The following is an 18,400-nucleotide window of genomic DNA, read 5'->3' as shown; positions in this document are numbered from 1 at the left end:
TTGTCAATAAACTGATGGGTCAAATGATTTAGACACAGAGATATGAGGAGGAAAAGGGCTTTGCTTCTTGCCTTTTATGGGGCAGTGTGACCATGCAGAGGGAGGAGCATCCCCCAGCCTCTCACTCTCTAAATGCTGCTGCTCTAAATTTCGGAAAAGGAGGTAAGGCACTCTTAAAAGGCTCTCCAAATACACCTCCCCTACTTTTCTATATTTATACATACCCTGTTTTTCTAAAGCAGCTCTCTGAAGAAATCATTATTTCATTTGATGATATAATAATAAATGCTTTTGCTGGATCTTTATAGATCTGCACAATAAATATTACAGCTTTGTGGAATATGACATTTCTTTTTCAGAGCAAATTTCATGGGTTTTTTGTTTTCCATATGTATACACAGTTGACACCTGCTCCTTTTCAACATAATTTTTTTTTTTGTGGAAACAATTTACAGTCAGCCTATCAATTCCCATTCTTTGTCTCCAGCCTCTCTATTTTTTAAACAGAAGTAACTGAAAAGCTCAAACTTCAAACACCTCCCAGTCAATAGCACAGCTGAAACTGATACATCTCTGAGGAAGTTTTTAGCTTCAGCAAAGGTGCACATTTTTGGAGACGACATTCAGAGGGAAAGACTTATTCACCACCTCTCCACAAACTAACTGCAAACCAGCATAAGCTGAAAGCTTGTCAGATCGTTTGACAGCACTCTGTGTGATGTTTCTCAGACTGTAATTAATGCCAGCCCTTTGCACCTCTGATCCAGCTGCTCTTGGCTGGCAAGGCTGGGTGCTCCCCAATTCTTTAACCAAGCTGTTCGTATTAGCTACCTCAGAATGGATTTAAGAATATAACCTTTGGCTCCCGGTTCAGAAAATCATGGTCATTATATTGTTTCTGTTTCCTGATCCCATGTCTCTCAAGTCACAAAAGGCTTTCAAAGCTGACTGCATAAACATTTACAATGGAAAAACTTATGCAAATGCATGCTAGTAGGCATTTTTGCAGCACCTTCCCTTTCTGTAATCCCCACCTTCACTCGGTGAAAATATTTTGTGTACATACTGGTTACAAGTCAAATCAACAGTCTAATGCTAAAATTGCTCCATGGAAGCAACAGTCTGTTCTAGTAAATTGTTCCCTGACTGACCACTTGGGCCCTCAGCCCCTGTTAAAGGATTGTCTCTCCTCCCTCCTGCGGGTGCTGCCTGTTCATCTGCAGCTGGCCTTCTGTTGCTGCTCCCTCCAGAAAGACAAAACTCTTCCCTGTGTTGTTACAAGCACCTTAACAGGCAGGCACCGAGGCTCTCTGCACCTTGTGAAGACACCCACTCCCCAGCTACCACTCCCTGGCAGTCCAACACCTACACCCACAGGGCAGCTACCCAGCCCCATGCTGCTCGCTCTGCAGCAGACTGGGCTGTCACCAGAATCTGACCTCAGAGACAAGCAGTTAGCCCAGAGTTATAAACAGCAGCACCACCTTCACCACTACAAGAAATATACTTTCAGACAGAAAATGAGAAACCTGCTTGTAATGTAATGTGGGGTAAAGATGAAATGAGTTTCATTGATCTGCTGCAAAATGGCAGCAAAGAGGATCTGATAGGGTCCCACAAAGGCTCTCTTGATCCCTTCTAAGCAAGGAGCAACTGTCTGATCTCTCTGTAAGACAAAGTCAAATGTCTCAGATTTTACCTATTGACTTCAGTCTCCTCTCACCCCCACTCTCCTGCCTCCAGGAAAAAAACCTGCCCCTCACAAACCCAGGGCAGGAGGCCTTGCTCTCTGTTCCCTGACCTAACCCCAAACGGGGGGATCAGGGCTGCCGGGACTTCTCTCCCTATTTCCCACAAGAAACGCTTACCCCATGAGCCACGTTAATGATGCAGGTGGAATCACTGCTGTGCTGGGTATACTATGCACAGCTCCAGGAACTATTTAAAACCTTTTGCTCTATGCAACACAGTACAAGCAGGGAGCTCAAACATACACTGAACCAGAGCAAGAAAAGTGCCCAGGAGGCCCCACGCTCAGGACTTGGGTCACTAAGATTAAATACTTGACCCAAGTGGTTAAGACATTCCAGAAGTTCAAGAGGTTATTTTCTCTCAGAGCACAGCAGCAGTGCGTTTGGCCATTCTCCCATTTTGAATCAGGGGCAAGAGCAGCGTGAGAGGTACGGCAGTAGGTAACTATGGTTTTATTCATCCTGGCTCCTAACCCTTCCCCACCCCATGGCCCAGGCTGGTGGAACCAGCTGTGTTCTGATGAGAGCTGCACATTCCCAGTGAGCACAGCACCTGTGCTGGGGAGGAGGCAGGGGTGACCCCAGCCCAGCAGGGCCAGCGGTGTGGGCTGAGGGCGCGGTGAACGCTGTACTTACAGCACGCAGAGTGCAAATGCCGAAGCAATTGACTCACTGGCCCGCACAAGGAAGCTGCCGTCCTTGCCTATTTTGGAGAGCAGGTCTTCAGCTCTGGAGCGAGTGATGTTGCCGTGGTACCAGCACTGATCCATGGCTGGAGCTGGAGGAAACCTGAATGCCAGCACAGGAGCTGCCAGAGCCGCCTGTGTGTCTGTGTGTAACGATCAGCCAGCTTCGGCTCACCAGCTTCCTGTTTCAATAGCACAGAGAGGGAAAGGAAACTCAGCCACGGACAACTTCCTCAACTCAAACAGCTCAGAGAGGGAGCGTGACATATCCCTGCAGCCCCCATTCTCCCTCTTCATGCTGCACTGAAGTGACTAGTAAGCCCATGTTCCCTGCCTTTCCCTCCTTAGTGTCCAAAAGTCCCAGCTGGTGATCTCTCCTGCTTCCTCATGGATTCAGTCCCCCAGGCTTTAGTGGCCTGCTCTCCAATTTACAATCTCCTGCTAGATCCTTTGAGTTTTCATCTTTTTCCTGTCTGTCTGTCATACCCACTACAGGTCTCCGTGGGGAGATAAATAAAACTCTGGTCAGAAACACACTGTGCATTAGGATACATAGCACTGACTGCCCCATTCCTGCCTTGACTAGTCCTCATATCTAATTAGGTGTGAGCAGGGGACTTCAAAGAATTGAAAAAAATAAAATTACTACTGCATGTCTCCATGAATAGAAGCAGACTGAAAGGCTGATTTGTGCTGGGGATTTTTGACCAAAGCTCCCTCTCAGCTACTGTGAGATGGATTCAGAGATCTTTCCTACTCTAAATCCCCAAAGGTGGGATAGAGCAAAGCCCTGTCTTGCAACCTGCGTCAGAGAGGGGAGGACTGGAGCTTTCACTTCCCTTTTCTTTGTACATCTGTATCTCAGCTATGCTGTGTGGCATGCTCAGTGCTGCATCTCCAAGACATATTTGCAACAATGCCAGGACACTCCTACAGAGGCACTGCCCGCATGGCAATTTTGGTTGTCTATCCTGCCTCCTATCCTATCTCCAGCCATTCTGCCCTCTGCCCATCTACATTTGAGCTACACCTGAAAGCAGCAGCCGAGCTGGGACTCAAAGTCCAGATGCAAAGGTGCAAACCCTGCTAGCCCTGTGCAACCCTTGGTTCCCAGAGCCAGGAGAAGTGCTGGAAGCGCAATACCTGGACCATGCATGAAGTGCTATGCTGTACACTGCACGGACAGCAAGGCAGGAGAGAACAGACTGTCACTGCACCAGGGGAGACTAGAATGTGATGGCAGGGAGAGGGAGAGTGAACCAGCACAACCCAGCATCCATCCCTGTAAACCTTCTTGTGGCTTTCAGTTACGCAGAGGCTTGGTCTGCAGTGTCCAACTTAACCTCTGCACTGAGATGAAACTGTGGGCAGCAGCAGCCCAAAGCTGTGTGGCCAGAACAGGGCCCTGCTAGATGAGCAGAACTGCGTCGTGCAGGGCTTCCTGTCCATGCTGAAAAAGCACGTCTGCACACCAAAATTAGCTCAGCTGAACCTGGCCTTCAGCTCCACCAACATCCACACAGGCCTTAGGCAGACAAACTCCTACCGGATTCGGGTGCCTAAATGGAGTCAGACTCTGAATGCCATGAAGTGGCTCTGCCGGTGGACAGTAGCTGTAAGCTACAAAGTGGTTACAAACTCTGTTCTCCCAACAAAAATGAGAATATGGATATGGCAGAGGCACCATGCAGTTACTGACAGCCCTGCCTAGCCACAGTGCACTGCTGACCTCACTTGCACCAGGTCCTTGGGATTTCTGGTACCTCCAGTAGCTTCTCTGGAGCACAGCTGCAGCAGGAAGCAGAACTGCTCTGAATGTCAACCACCGCTTGACCTCACAGTGCTCTCCATGCAACAGACATGTATCTGGATGCAGAGTGGACAGAGCTGCTCACAACATGAGTTTTGATAGAATGAAACTGTTTGGAGAGCTTCTCCTGATCTTCTGCAAACTTAACACCAGGTAACAGGTACAAGCTCTCATTAGACATCTGAGACTGATTAGCTGCATACTTAGCTCCTATCCATCCCACCACCAACACAGATTTTTAGCAAGCTGCTGCTATTTTGCTATTTCCTTCAAATCCCATGTCCAGGCACACACTACTCCTTGATTTGGAGACAAAAACAAAGGGGAAGGGTTCCAAGTACAAATGATGATTATGGCAATTGAATGTGCAAGCTGGTTTCTGTGAGTATTTCTTGGTCCTAAAAGAAAGCACAGTACAGCTCCTGCTGCTCAAAAGGTGAATCCCAATCCCCTAATATAAACAGCTCTGTGATCCCTAATGGCTTGTTAGCTTGGAATAATATCTTACCTCCAAGACACTACAATAGACACTTTATTTAAACTGGTTTTGCTATAGATGTCCAGGTAGTACTGTACCAGATGGGCGTCCACGCACCAGCCTCTCCAGAACCAATAAAAAATACTGTCTGTGGCATCATTCAAGATGTACAGTGGTCACCCAACCTCCTCCCCACCCCCTCCACCCCTGCCTTATATTCAGCCTGTGCATTTCATCAGCATGGGAACTGTCAGGCTTGGCCAGATAAAAACCTAAGTATGCATTTCCATGTTACAAAACTAAAGTATTCCATAGTACCTGACGAAGAGGTTAAGTCTATAGGGCAGCAGTTAGCTTTGCTGAAGTCTAAATATACCATTCACTAATTAGGCATCAGTGACAGGCTCTTGGCCACAAAGGTTATTTAGACTCTGGCCTACATCTAAAGAGCATATGAGTAATACCCAAAAAGTACTGGCTACCTGAGCCTCTCTGCTATTCCAGCCCAGCGTGTTACTGACCTGCTGCTTGGGAAAGGCTCAACAAGTTACAAGTGTATCTGTGAAGGTCACCAGATCCCTTCACTCCCTTGGTAAGTGGAGCATCCAGATGCCCTGAAACAAATCTCCACAGTGAGGAAAGTCAGGGCCTCTTTTCCCACCACCCATGAAAGCTGTCAGTAGTAAAAGGCAAGGGTAGGAGCACTGTGCAAGGAGACTCACAGACCTGAGCAGTAACACTGCAAAGGATCCTTTGGGACTTGCTAGTGCTTACCAAAGAGATATGTTCTGAGAGATCTCGGAAAAGCAGGTGTTTTTCTTCACCAAGAGGGCAAACAAACATATTTTTCTTGCAGTCATTAGATGTGTGCAAATACACAGGATTCAGCACACAGGAAACAAGCACAGGCTGGTTCATATGCAGAATGTTGTCCAGAGGCATGGGTAACATTTTCCTAGCTCCATCCGCTTTGATGTGTCTCGCCTGGTAGCCATTTGTTTCTGGTCAGTCCCTTGCCTAGTCATTGTATAATGCCTCCTTTCAAAACACACTGTATAGTAGTAGAACAGCATCTCTCTCACCAAAGTTAGAGCTTTTTCCTTCAGAAATCTGCTGAAAAACTGTCTATGGTGGAAAACCTTCCAGCTTGAGTGTTTTATGCTACTCTGGTGTTGGTCAGTTCTCCTTCCTCTGACACTGATGTTTTTTTGCTGAAAGTGGGGCAATGTTATTTGTTTGACATAGTGCCTCATATGCCAATAATACTCTGCAATAACAAGACACAGAGTTGTCAACAATAAGAATAGTTGCTATGTGGATCATAGCTTGGCACTTGCGTTAGAAAGACCAGCAAGCACTTCCCCTCCTGACTCTAAATTGGGAGCTCCCTCTGCAGACCTGTCCTGATCCTGCAGTTCCCACAGAGGCAAAATGCCAATTTTGCCACTTGCTCTGTCCCCCAACATGGAAGGGTCCTGGTGCCCTCAATGACTCCTACTGTCACTGCCCAGGCAGAGGGAAGAGCCAGAGCACAAAAGGCTGTGGGTTTCTTACACTTGAGAAGCTGCACCTCCTCAATGCAGTGCAAGCAAAAGGGCGACTAAGCAAGGAAACATAGCATGGGAAGTAAGGAGAAGGTTAAGTTAGACAGAAGCCCCTGGGGTGCCTGGGAACTCAGCAAGGCAGCCCCAAACACACTGAAGAGTTTGGCAAGGAGTATCCCATGAGCAAGGCATCACATGGCCTTGCTGAAATAAGGAGACAGAAAGCCCTGGAAATTACAGGTGCCTGCATTCCTACATTAGCTGCAAGAAGCAATGCTCCCTTACCAGAGCCAAAGCGGTTTCCTGAAGAAGATGACAGCAGATATAGGGTAATAAGCCCAGTGCCCTCTCTAGAAGTCTCTCCACAATTTACTAACTACCACTCAGCAAAACCCTGCTGCCATTTGTTCCCTTGCAGTCCCTGCACTGTCAGCACACGTGCCTGATGAAGTCTATCAGAGACCTCAAGGTGAGAAGCCCTATACAAAGGTCACACTTCTTTTGGGTACGTGATGTGTAAAAGGGCAGCCAAAGAGAAAGGCAAGAAGGGAGAACAGGCAATAGAAAACAAAACCAAACATGTGAAGTTGTGGTATGTTTAATGGACTTCACAATCTACAGACAGAACAAGCCAACACGACACTATGTGTGAAGCCGGAGTAAAAAAAGACCTTTTACTGAGGGATGAGAAATGACAGTAAAAAGCATCAGCAAAGATGGCTTTCAGAGGGATGCTGATGGAAAGGCTTGAGACTCAGTATTCTGAGGGAAAGGCTTGCTTTAAGGTGAACATGACAAAAATCATCTCTTCACATTGTCTGCGGGTCCCATATTCAAAGAGGCAGGAGAACAAAGGTGATCCATCGGGCCCAATGCCCATGTACTGCAGATCTGAATAAGCACACAGGCCCTTGAAGAGGATGCTGGGCTTTGTCCAGTGTGCTGGATTTAAAGGGCTTTTGTTGAGGTAAATTCCCAAATCTTTTCGACCCCTTGGGTCTGTAGGATGAGCGTAGAGTAACCAACTGTCTTGACATCTGGCGTCCGGGGGAGGTGGAAAGGCAGTAACACTTCCATGGCATCCAGAGGGAGGTTCTGTTAGCATTTCAACCCGCTGGCCGCCCTCGAAGTCCAGCCCGTGGTTGTAGCTGACAGCCTGGATCCTGGCTCCCCTGTTGCTCCTTGCATTGCAGTAAAGGACCTTTCTGCCACAGGTATGCACCTCCGCTACCTGGCACTCCACCGCGCTCTCCTCCCCCACGAAGTTCCCCATCTCCCATGTTGTCCCATGGTCAGAGCTGATGAAGCAGAAGGCATGAGGGGTGGGGTGTTGTTTGGGGTCCAAGATACGATAGGCATAGGCAGGAATCACAAGGCTCCGGGCCTCGTTGAGCAATTGTAATCCGTGACCCGGCCCCACTGCAAACGTGGCCCAGTTCTTGTACTCATTCCTAATGGTCCTGTCGGTGACATCCTGGGCAGCGCTCCAGGTGCGCCCTTGGTCCACGCTAGTGACATAGCAGAGACGTACCAGGTTGATCTTTGTCCTCAGCTGATGCTGCTCAGAGATCTTTCCCGGGACGGCTATGAAAAACAAGATGAGTTTCCCCGACACCTCATCATATACTGGGCAAGGGTTCATAGATCGGTGGCCTTCCAGATGTGCACTGACAAGGGTCTCCATTCTTTTCCACTGCCGGGGCCCATGGGAAGGGAGACAAGAACGGAACACACTGTTACAAAGAGACCCACATTATAGTGCAAGGATGTCGGGATAAAAGCTACAGAAGAGCATGGGAGGAACAGAAACAGGATAATGGATAGAGCAAGAAATGGGAAGACAATCTGGTATCACCAAAGGCAAGTGAAAATTATTTAGATGACATATACATGTCATACATGTATATACACTCATACATGTATATACAAGCATGTACACTTCACCAAGCATGTGGGTTATGTCCTGTTCAATTACTACTTCCTGAGGAACAGATAGCTCCATATCTCAGTGCAGGTGGTGGCTGATGACACCCTTTAAAAAGCTACATTGGCTGAATTTTCAGAAATCCTCACAAATATATATATATGACACACAGACATGCCCGGTGATTAAAGTGTGCTAGTACAGATGCTGTGCTGTGTCAATGTTTTTCAGGAAGTCACAGAGAAACCCAAGCCCTTTTCAAGCATCCTGGATGATGACAAATCCCTTTTCATTTGAGCTCCTGTTCCTCCACTTTGATGTGAATGTATGTGAATGGACAACCCAGCCTACACTGAGGCACCTTGCTAGGTCTGATTGCATGGCTCTGGTGTGGAGATTTGGACCCTGAGCTGTCTGACTCAGAAAATAGGTCACAGAGCTGGTATAACTACCCAGCAAGCCCTGTTTTCCTCAAATGAATAGCACATAACACAATCATGTTTCTAACACTAGCACTGCAATTAGAAAACTATGACTACATAATGTTACTGGCTTGGTAAGCAAAGCAGTAGTTTCCAGTAAGATTATATTAATTAGCTTTTCTGCCCTGATTTGCTGATTAGCCTTTTTGTTCATATCTTATCTTTTTCTATCCAACTCATATTAACTTTTATTGAAAAATTAATATTTCCATTTTAACAAATTCTAGCATTTGAACACAAATTACTAAATTTATGACCAACTGAACCCCACTAACTGAATTACAGGGAGTTATACAAGATGTTACCTGAATGGTATGACACTGCAGGTGTGCTCAGAGGCTGCTTCTGCTAGGCAGACTCCAGCTCTTAAGAGCCTATAATCTAAGACAACCAACGAAGGTTTGGAATAGAAAAATATAATTACCTTTTTTTTTTTTCCCCCCCCCCAAGACACTAATGCCTTTGCATATGCAAAAAATTATTATAAATAGAGTTTCTACCACCCCCAGCCACCCGGCAGAAAAACTGTTAATAAAAACTGGTAGGTTAACAAGGTAGCCAATTCACTGGCACCAACAAACCAGACACTTTTTTTGCATGGGGAGACTAGTTATTCTCAATTGTTTTTTAATCCAGAAATTAGTCCTGAAAAAAATAAAGAATAATCACTGATCACTAATTTATTCTTCCCCATCGCTGGGACATTTCTTCCTCTTCCTTGAGGTATTTCTGCCTCTCCACCGCATTTTTCCTGCTACGACAGGACTTTTGTCCCATCTCTGTATCTGCATCCCCAGCTCTGCAATGATGGGTCAAAGCCACCCCTAGAATATCTACTCCATTTTAGCCCCCCCAACAGCTGCCCACAGGGTTGAATCCCAGCAGTTATAATGAGATGTGCATTATTTATAGGCAGGTTTGTACCTGGGGAGGAGAAGCTGTTCTGTCCCTACAGCAAGGGGGCCAATGCATTCAGCTCAGTGGGGGCAGGTGGGCAGAAGAGGGGGCAGTGTCCCCTCCCTCCTCCATGCACCGGTACCTGAACGTGCTGCGTGGCTGGGTCATACATGCCTCTGCGCATGACTATCAGCTTGGCGTGTTCATCCACCAGGTCCTCTCGCTCCTCAGCAAAGGCCAGGATCATGCTGAACCGCGGCAGGTAGAGCAGGGCTGGAATTCGGTAGCTCCAGCTACCATTCTGGAATAGTGTTTCTTGCTCCAAGACAGGGAATGTAGCCATTGTGCTAGGGGGAAGAGGACAAAGCACACTGCGTTTTGACCCAGCAAAAGGGTGATGGGGCAGATTCCACTGCTTTTTGCTCTCTCTGCTCAGTGGGACCTGTCCTGCATTGAAACATATTTTCTGCTACTTTCAGCTTTGTCTTTGCCTTCTGCTTTTCCAAAGAGAACCTATGCATAGCAAAGTAGCTGGAACTCAGGCCAAACTTACCTCAGGAACAGCCTGGTTGGTCTGACTGGAGTGTTGCAAAGGTAAGTACACCAAATACAGTTAATGAAAAAAGCTGTGCTTTGTTTTGTCTTTTTAATTAAATGCACAGGCTGTAGTTTTGGTTTTTTTTGTTTATTACATAATTCAGAAGATAATAATACATTGTAGTACTTTCCCTCTGAAGACCATTAATTTCTCTGTTGATGCTGTATCCAAAACTTGGCACAGAACTTCTGCTTTGCCAAATATGAGATTAAAATCCCATATAAATTACACACTGAGGCAATCCCTGGCCTCAGGTGTGCCTCAGTTTGAGGATGGCACTGAGCATGAATAAGGAAAGGAAAAGAACACCCCTTCTTCCATAAGATCAAAGAATAGTCTGAATGGTGTCACATCACTTTGGATGGAACTTCTGACCAAACAGAAACCTTACAATGATTTAAAAACAATGTTATGAAGGAAAGCAAACATGAGGGACAATGTAAGAAGCTGCCTCTGTGCAACTGGTCTGTGCTATGCCCCCACACATCGTCTCTTCCCCACTTCAGACTTACTTGGCCCTCTGTCCTCTCGCACCAGTAAGCCAACTCACCCCAGTAAAAAAGCCATTAGATTGAGGGAATTATATCTCAGCAGATGGGGGAAAAATAAGAAAGAAAAAAAGGAAAAATATAAAAGGGAAAAAAAAATCCTCACATGATGCACCAGAAACTGAAGGCTTGGATATTCCCTGCTCAGCAGAGAAGGCGGGGAAGAAAAAAAAAAAATTAAAAAATCAAGCCTTAGATCTCTGACACATTGAGTGGGTAGGATGGCAGGAAGAAGATGACAATACACTATGAGTAAGAAATTCAAATGCCTCCTACCTCGCTGAGGCAAGACTTGCTGCCCTCCTTGTTGAGGATTCTCCTATTTACCTAAATCTTGGCAAGTGCTATCGCAGCTACTGGACACAGATGAGCTCCTGATGTTCTTGAAGGCTGCCTGGATAATTCGAGACCAGATATGGAGGCAGCTTCAGAGTGCATGCACCTACCCGGAGAATAGTTTGCACTCTTCCATCTTTAAGAAGATTATATTAGCCAGCCTAACACAGACTTGGTCAATAATTTTTTATTATTATTATTATTTTACAGTGTTTGTTTCTGAGTTAGGAGAACAGAGATAAACCGAGTTTATCTTCCAGACAAGTCTGAAGTACAAGGCTAGCTAGCTCACAGGACCATACATTCCACTCTATCTAGATCCACAGCTAGGCAGTGAATGTTCAAATATTCCTTGCTTTCACCTTCCAGATGCTATAAATATCAGTGAGATTTTTGAACCCACAGCACTACTCAGAAGGGTCTGAACTGCACTGCTCTACCTAAAGCCAGCTGTACAGTCCACAGCAAGCTACAGCTCCACTGCCAGTCTGATCCAAAGGCACTGGAGAGGGAAGTCTATCTCCCAGGAGCTGCTCCCTCCTCACTGTCACAGAAGATACAGCAGTGTGAGGAAAGGCAGCAGCACCGCTACTATACAGAGTGTTATCAGAACCAGATCACAGCTATCCATGCAATAACATGAAGGAAATAGCAAGACCTTCCTAGAACAAATAACTGTGCTGTTCGCTACTTACCAGCATGGATCTGGCTATTTATGGCTCCTGAAACAGAAACTCACCAGTGTGCTTCCAGACTATTTAAAGGGAGATTATTTAAAGGGAGATTAGTCAGCCTGTCTAGTGCAGCACAGGTTCCCTAGCATTCCTGCTCATGATGCCATCCTGATCCTGCAGTCCTGTTTCAGAGCAGGGCAACAGGGAAGGGAAAGAAAGGGAAAAAAAAAATAAAGGAGAGGAAGAAACTGAGAGAGACAAAGTTCTGGGCTGGCCTGTGAAGCCCTTGATGGAAAGCCATGAGACCGGTGCCACAGGAGGCCATGCTGCAGCCTGCTGCACATGTCCCTCCCATCTGAGCCTGTCACCTGCACACAGCTCTGCCCACACTCTCAGTCCCTCTGTGACATGCTCACTGTGAGTGTCACAACATCTTCCACTTACTGCCAAATGGGGATTGAGGAAATAGCTGAACTGGGAATAGCTGCCATAGAAACAAGCCTGAGGTTCCTGGACACAGCAACTATAATCAAGGAAAATACTAGAATCAAGTGACATTTCCATCTATCCAGAGACTAAATAGAGATACGTGTGAGTGTGTGTATGTATGTACACTTGTACATACACTCTCTACACACAGTGCGGGTATTATGGCTGTATGCATATATATACATGCTATGTATCCATCTGCAAAGAAACTTTTCCATCCTTTTTGAAACACACAAAGTCAATATTCAGCTTCTTCTACATTCTCCCTTGTGGATTCTCATGCAGAGATTGAGTCATAACAGCTTGATTTTCACACGGAATCAAAAATGCAGGATCTTTAAATAAGCTTAAAGTTCATTATATATATATATATATATCAATATATATATATCAAACGAAAGAAAAATAGTGCTGCTTTACTTACTTGTCCAGCCAACTGAAAGGAACTGATTTTTCTTTTGACCACAACCTGTATTCAAAGGCATGCCCACTACCTAGACCCTCCTGAATAAAAAAAAAGAAATAAAATTGGCAAATCATCGACTGGACAGCCATATGAAGAGTGTTCCGATGCTCATACTCCAGGTCTGCAGGAATTCAGATCACACTCGCTAGTCCTTCCAAGGCTACATTGCCAGGGGATGCATGTGTCCACGATGCAACTTGGTCTCTAAACCCTACTGAAATAGCACTGGCTGGCCTGCAAGGAAAAAATATGGTGTTGCAGGCAGCATGCCCCAGGGACGTGGGCAAAACAAACATCACAGCAATATCTTTTGAAATACTAAGAGCTATATTGGGAAAAAAAGATAAGTTTCTGGGAATACAAAGACCTGAAACACAAGCAAGAGACTGGAGAGCTATACACATGAAGACAAAAGTTGCTCAGAGCTGTATCAACTCAATAACTTTGGAGAGAAGAGTTAGCTGTACTTTTGTGAACTACAGGAGTAAGAAAGGGGAACTGGAAGTAGTAATTTTTTTCCAAGGAGGAAAGAACATAGGTGGTCACCTCTTCCTGGATGACCCAGGTGCTAATGAGGAGAAGGGAAATTTATCACGTAGCCATTAAGCCAATATCCCCTACTGCATTTTGGTATTTACTGGAGTCTTTGATTTATTTTCTAGGCTTATCCTTGCAAAGTGTCTTGTTCAGGGAGGTTGATGTTTACCTGCAATTCCTCTCCAGGGCACCAGGGAAGCTGCTGCACTGAGATGCAGTACCTCACCTCTGGGCAGGACTGGGCAGACATGGAAAGATGAGCACACTGGAAACACTAAGAGAAGTTAAACTGGAGGAAGCCATTACTCATCATTAGCAAGTTACACAGCTGTAATGATTTCCAAAGCAGAGACTGTTTCCAGCACACCAGAAGAGTCAAAAGAAATAACAGCTGTCAACAAGTGAATTTATGGTGAATTTAATGCCTAGCAGGAGGCCAAGTGGCAGTAAAGAAAAGGTGCTGGTGGATGCCAGGAGAGGGTACTTGTTCCTTCCACTTCTGTCCTTCAAGGCAGCTCACATGGACTTGGAGCAGGATGAGCCATTGCATGTTTATTTAATCCTCTCCAAAAAAAGTGAGTAAAAAGCATAACATTTCCACTGGCCTCAGCTTCTGTAAAAACCTGTTCTGAACATGATCAGAACCAAGCTGAAATGACAGCATGTCTTTAAAACAAAACAACAGAAATGAGGTAATAATGAACTCGATCCCTTGGTCGCTGTCAGGGAGTTCTGCACTCTGTGCAGCAGGTAGCTTGTTGTGGAATGGTTTCAGATAGGTCCCAAAAGAACTATCCAACCCATTCAGGGAGAGTCTGGGGGAAAAAAACAATCAAAAACCTCAGAGTCACGTGTAAAACTCAAATAAAAATCTACTTTTCAAGGCAACCACAAGAACCCAAGACTGATTGTTCTCTACTCAACCTCAGACCTAAACTTACAGTGTTTTCCAAATGTGTAAAATCAACAAAGCGTTATGCCAAAACACACTCCTTGTCTCACTTGACAGGAAATAAGACATTTCCATTGGGATATTGCATAGAGGGGACCCAGAAGTAGTCGTGTTCCAGTTATATTGGGCTAAGAAATAGAAGACACAGTTTGGTTCTAGAATAATTGCTACACAGTGCACTCCTGTGCGTAAGTTTTCCTCCCTCCTAAGCAGCGTGACTGTGCCTGTTTCTGCCAAAGCCCAGCATCAGAGTGCTCCATCTCCAGCCTGCTTATTCCCCTAGAAGAGACCCTACACTAAATCTAGGCTATGGAATTTCTTAACAAGCCAGGCAATACACGTTTATTTCATCTACTAAATCACCCTCAATGTAAAGTCAGAAAGATGTGATCAGCAAAAACTGTCAAACAATAAACCTTGAACAAACTAAACCATTCAGAATTGAAAAGTGAAAAAGACACAAAACTGGAGTTACTTTAATCCAGCAGCCAATTCAACTAAACTTTTTAACCACAGTAGAAAAAGAAAGCTTCTTATGTGGTAAAAACTTCATACCATATTTACAAGGGGATTTTCTATCTCCCCAGTACATGCTTTCCTAAAAAATCAATCAGTCAGGGTCTGCTTTCAAACTGTTGCGGCTCAGCTTGGCAGTAACTCCTGTGCCTTACAGGGGAGGTTTTCTTAGCAGGAGAGAGGAATTACATGAAGCAGCAGTATTTTTCTTAAAATATATTTGGTGGAGGAATACACAAACTGCATTCCTACTTGAACCTACAAAATGTTGTATTTACCTTTTTAGTTCCTAGCAATGTCCACAGTTATGAAAAGAAAAGAAAAAAAAAAAGAAAGAAAAAAGAAAAAAAAAAAAGAAGGAAAATAATAAAAAAGGAAAAGAATAAAAAAGGGAAAAGAATAAAAAAGGAAAAAGGGAAAAATACCTTTTTTACTCTGCGTCTTCTGGAAGTCACGTCAAAAGGAAAAAAAAAAGAAAACAGAAGCAAAAAGCACTCCTATTGGATTAGACAAAAAGGATGCTCACCACACTCTTACCAACTAGTCTCCAACCTGAAAAATTGTTTGCTGGCAGCAGTGCCAGCTGTCTTGGATCCCCAGAAAAACCTATCGGCTAGCATATAAACACAAGCTTACATTTAAATAGCAAACCTGTTTTGCATGTAAGGTGTGGTTCCTTGTGAGCCAGACAAACAATAGGGAAAGACTTTTACATTATCATACTAATTAAGCAGCATATTTCTACCTGCATGGGTTGTCCCACTGTGGCACAGCTGTCGGTTCTATACAGTTCAGCATGCTCTCTTATTTCTTGGACCCTACTCCCCTGGTACTGAAGAAGGCAAAGTCGCTCTGGCTGCAGCATGCAGACTCCCAGTGCTTTCTCTCAGAGTATGAGCTCTGGGAAAAGAACCCTAAAGTTCTTTTGTTTGCCTAAAGAACCCACAAAACTGTTATAACCAACAAGTGATGGCACTGTGATAATCTAACATTCTAGCTTCACACACCTCCAACCCATCAAGATATTCTTTCTGGATAAGAGATGGGTTAACTCAGGAATGCAGGAATAACATGCTGATGCATTCAGATGCAGCTCCCAGAGCCTCTGTGGAAGTGTTCCAAAACCAAACCATCCCAGCAGTTGCAGGCAAGGAGCTACTGGGGGGAACCAAGCAGGGAAATAGGGAGAAAACAAGCCTAAGGTCACACCTGAGGAAGAAAGGGAGGGCAGCAGCCCTTCTTCCCAGCTGTGCCCTGGCTGGCTGAGAGCAGGCACCTGCAGATGCTGCAAGTACCCAAGCAAATAATTTCACAACTACATTGTGCTACTGCTGTCAGAGATGACAACAGTATCCCATTTCATATGCCATTTCTTGCTGTATCCCTTGCTTTCCCCTCTTTTCTACTGAGTTTCCACTGCTGTCATTAACACTTCTTGTCTTTGAAGTGATCTGAAATAATGAGAATAACAATCCTGTGAACAGATCTTGCTAGACATGGAAAAAGAGTAAGAAAAGTCTCCTTATTTGATGGCAGTTATGGTTGATCTGTGCAAGCCAAATAGGAAGCTGCAAAGGTGTGGATTTACAACAAATCAGCTGACCAACCAAATTAAGGTAATGCTTCTATATTACTCTGTTTCTCTTGAGCAACCCTATATCCTTTCCTGTGCCAGCAGGAATGCTCATCTTACCTTGGCAAGCCATCAGAGGATATCAAACTGGCAGAAAACTAATCCAGGGAAAAAAAAAAAAAAAAAAAAAAAAAAAAAGTGAACCATTTCTGCTGGATCATTGTCCTGGACTGCATCAGCAAGAGTCGTCCATCAAGCAGCAGAATCTGCAGCTCAGGAGCATGAAGCTGCTGACAGAAGGAGCAGACTCACCACTCAGAGTAGCACTTAGCCATTGCATCTGCATTGTAAAACCACGCCCCTTGTTTACGAACCTTGCCTAAATGGGCAAGTAAAGTACGGCCTTAATTGGGGCACAAAAGAGAAGAACAAAGACATTTCTATCTCACTGCATTACCTGAAATCAAACAACAGTGTGAGGGGAAAGTCCCTCCAGGGACAATGTCATTGATACCCACCAGATACTAACATTAACAGCGGCTCCTGGGGAAAATCCAGTGTCAAGTAAAGCAGAAGCAATTAATGGAGGAAGAAAGACATTGAAGAGGCTTCTAAGGTGCAGTCTGCCAGACAGCAAGACGTGAATGATTGCTTTATGGATTTCTTCACCTTTTTCTTCTCTCTGGCTAGCAGCAGTATTATTCAGGTGATTTTCTGAGTCACACACTTCTGCAGCCAGTCAACCCATAAATACTCATTTGTTTCATAGTAATCACCTTTCCCAGCTGCAGCTTAAAACTAGTTGTCCCTCTCTTCTGAGTGGAAGTCCCAAGTGTGGCTTGGTATGGTTCCATGAGCTATGGTGACAGCACGCATATGGCAGAGTAGCTCTGCCTCTGGCTACCTCCCACCTTCCCTTACCATCTCTTCCTCTCCAGGTAAGATTCCACACGTCCCACTGCAGCCAGCTGGGGTGCCCTGCCTTTGACCCTCTCCCCAGGACCAGTATCAGACATGGCTGTGCAGAAGCTAACAGTCTAGAAAGCATAAATCTACTCCTAAAATGAAGGATGTGCTGCTTAGTCCTGCTATGAGGTTAAAATGAGTGAATCCCAGTGCCTGTGCAGGACAGCCCCACAATCAACATGCAGGCACCCTGCACTGCTTCCCTGCAGCCACCAACACCACTGCCAGCATCTAGGCTCCAGCACTGCTCTTCAGCCTGTAGCCCACAGCACAGACCTCTATTGGCAAAACCCTTCCTTTCTGATAAAAGAAAAAGTGCTTTTCCCAAACAACATGCTGTGTTCTGAAACTATTTTACAAAACTGTTCCTTATTAACTGTCAAAAATGGATGTCCCACTGTAGACAAGTACAGCTCGATCCTCCCTCTTTCAGTGTAAATCAAAATCAGTGTCACCACTGAAGTTTAAAACAGGTTTAGGTCTGAAGAGGATCAAAATCTTCACTTCTATTGTTCCACACTCACTTCATTGCCCTTATATCTGATTGTTGTAATGAAAACGTTTTTAAAAAGGTTAAAAAATGCAAATAGGGTGTGTGGGTGCATTAATAAGAGGATATAAAAATAATGCAGAAGATAATATAATGACAGAATCCTGAACAATGGAGCATTTGAATTTGGAGGACCGTGTTCAGTTTTGGGTGCCACCTCTTAGGAAAGCTACGGCAATAGCTGCAAATGGAGGCTGAGGAAAAGAATTCATTAGCTAATGCTCATGAGCATGTGTGAAAAGAAATTAGCAGGAAAACAAGAGATGGCACATCTAGTGAGTGACATGCAGCCCATTAAAAATTGTCAATGTATATTTCCCTTGCAAAATGCTCAAACCTGATTCCATTAAATCCCAACATCATTAGAAAGGCAAGGCTGGCTCAGGTAATTCAGTGTTTTTGCTATGTTGTGCAGTGTAGCTGCTGTTGTCAGGCAGCTGTTGTTCAAATCAAGAGGTCTGCAGGATCAGACCACGTGAAGCAGCAGTTACACGGTACTGCAATTTCTAATTCAAATATGATGTGCTGCTTTCCAGGCATTGGGGAACATGGCATCCTTGGTGCAGAAGATAAATCCTAGAGACTGGGGCTTTGACTAAAAGTCTGTTCTGCCCAGGAAGGAA

General features: G+C 44.9%; 2 protein-coding genes across 10 annotated transcripts in view; both read right to left on the bottom strand.

The window, feature by feature from the left end:
* The window catches only part of INPP5D (inositol polyphosphate-5-phosphatase D), a 52,400-nt gene extending 49,863 nt beyond the window's left edge, over window positions 1-2,537 (bottom strand). The window contains exon 1 of the mRNA XM_040074611.2: window positions 2,388-2,537. Coding sequence (XP_039930545.1) covers window positions 2,388-2,521 — 134 coding nt within the window. The 5' untranslated portion in view covers window positions 2,522-2,537. The remainder of the gene's footprint in view (window positions 1-2,387) is intronic.
* Window positions 2,538-6,851: 4,314 nt separating this feature from the next.
* The window catches only part of NEU2 (neuraminidase 2), a 36,298-nt gene continuing 24,749 nt past the window's right edge, over window positions 6,852-18,400 (bottom strand). For 3 of the 9 annotated variants that reach the window (XM_040074381.2, XM_040074382.2, XM_058421956.1), the window contains exons 4-5: window positions 9,715-9,919; window positions 6,852-7,962 (exon numbers count right to left, since the gene is read on the bottom strand). In XM_040074381.2, coding sequence (XP_039930315.1) covers window positions 7,024-7,962; window positions 9,715-9,915 — 1,140 coding nt within the window. In that variant the 5' untranslated portion in view covers window positions 9,916-9,919 and the 3' untranslated portion in view covers window positions 6,852-7,023. Of the gene's footprint in view, window positions 7,963-8,980; window positions 9,057-9,714; window positions 9,920-15,214; window positions 15,295-15,695; window positions 15,822-16,381; window positions 16,420-16,573; window positions 16,617-16,779; window positions 16,975-18,400 lie in introns of those variants that run through there. The other 6 variants (XM_040074380.1, XM_040074383.1, XM_040074386.1 and 3 more) reach the window with 6 other exon arrangements.

The sequence above is a fragment of the Hirundo rustica genome, chromosome 10, assembly GCF_015227805.2.
Source record: "Hirundo rustica isolate bHirRus1 chromosome 10, bHirRus1.pri.v3, whole genome shotgun sequence".
NCBI classification, from domain to species: domain Eukaryota; kingdom Metazoa; phylum Chordata; class Aves; order Passeriformes; family Hirundinidae; genus Hirundo; species Hirundo rustica.
This window is presented reverse-complemented; position numbering and strand designations above follow the sequence as displayed.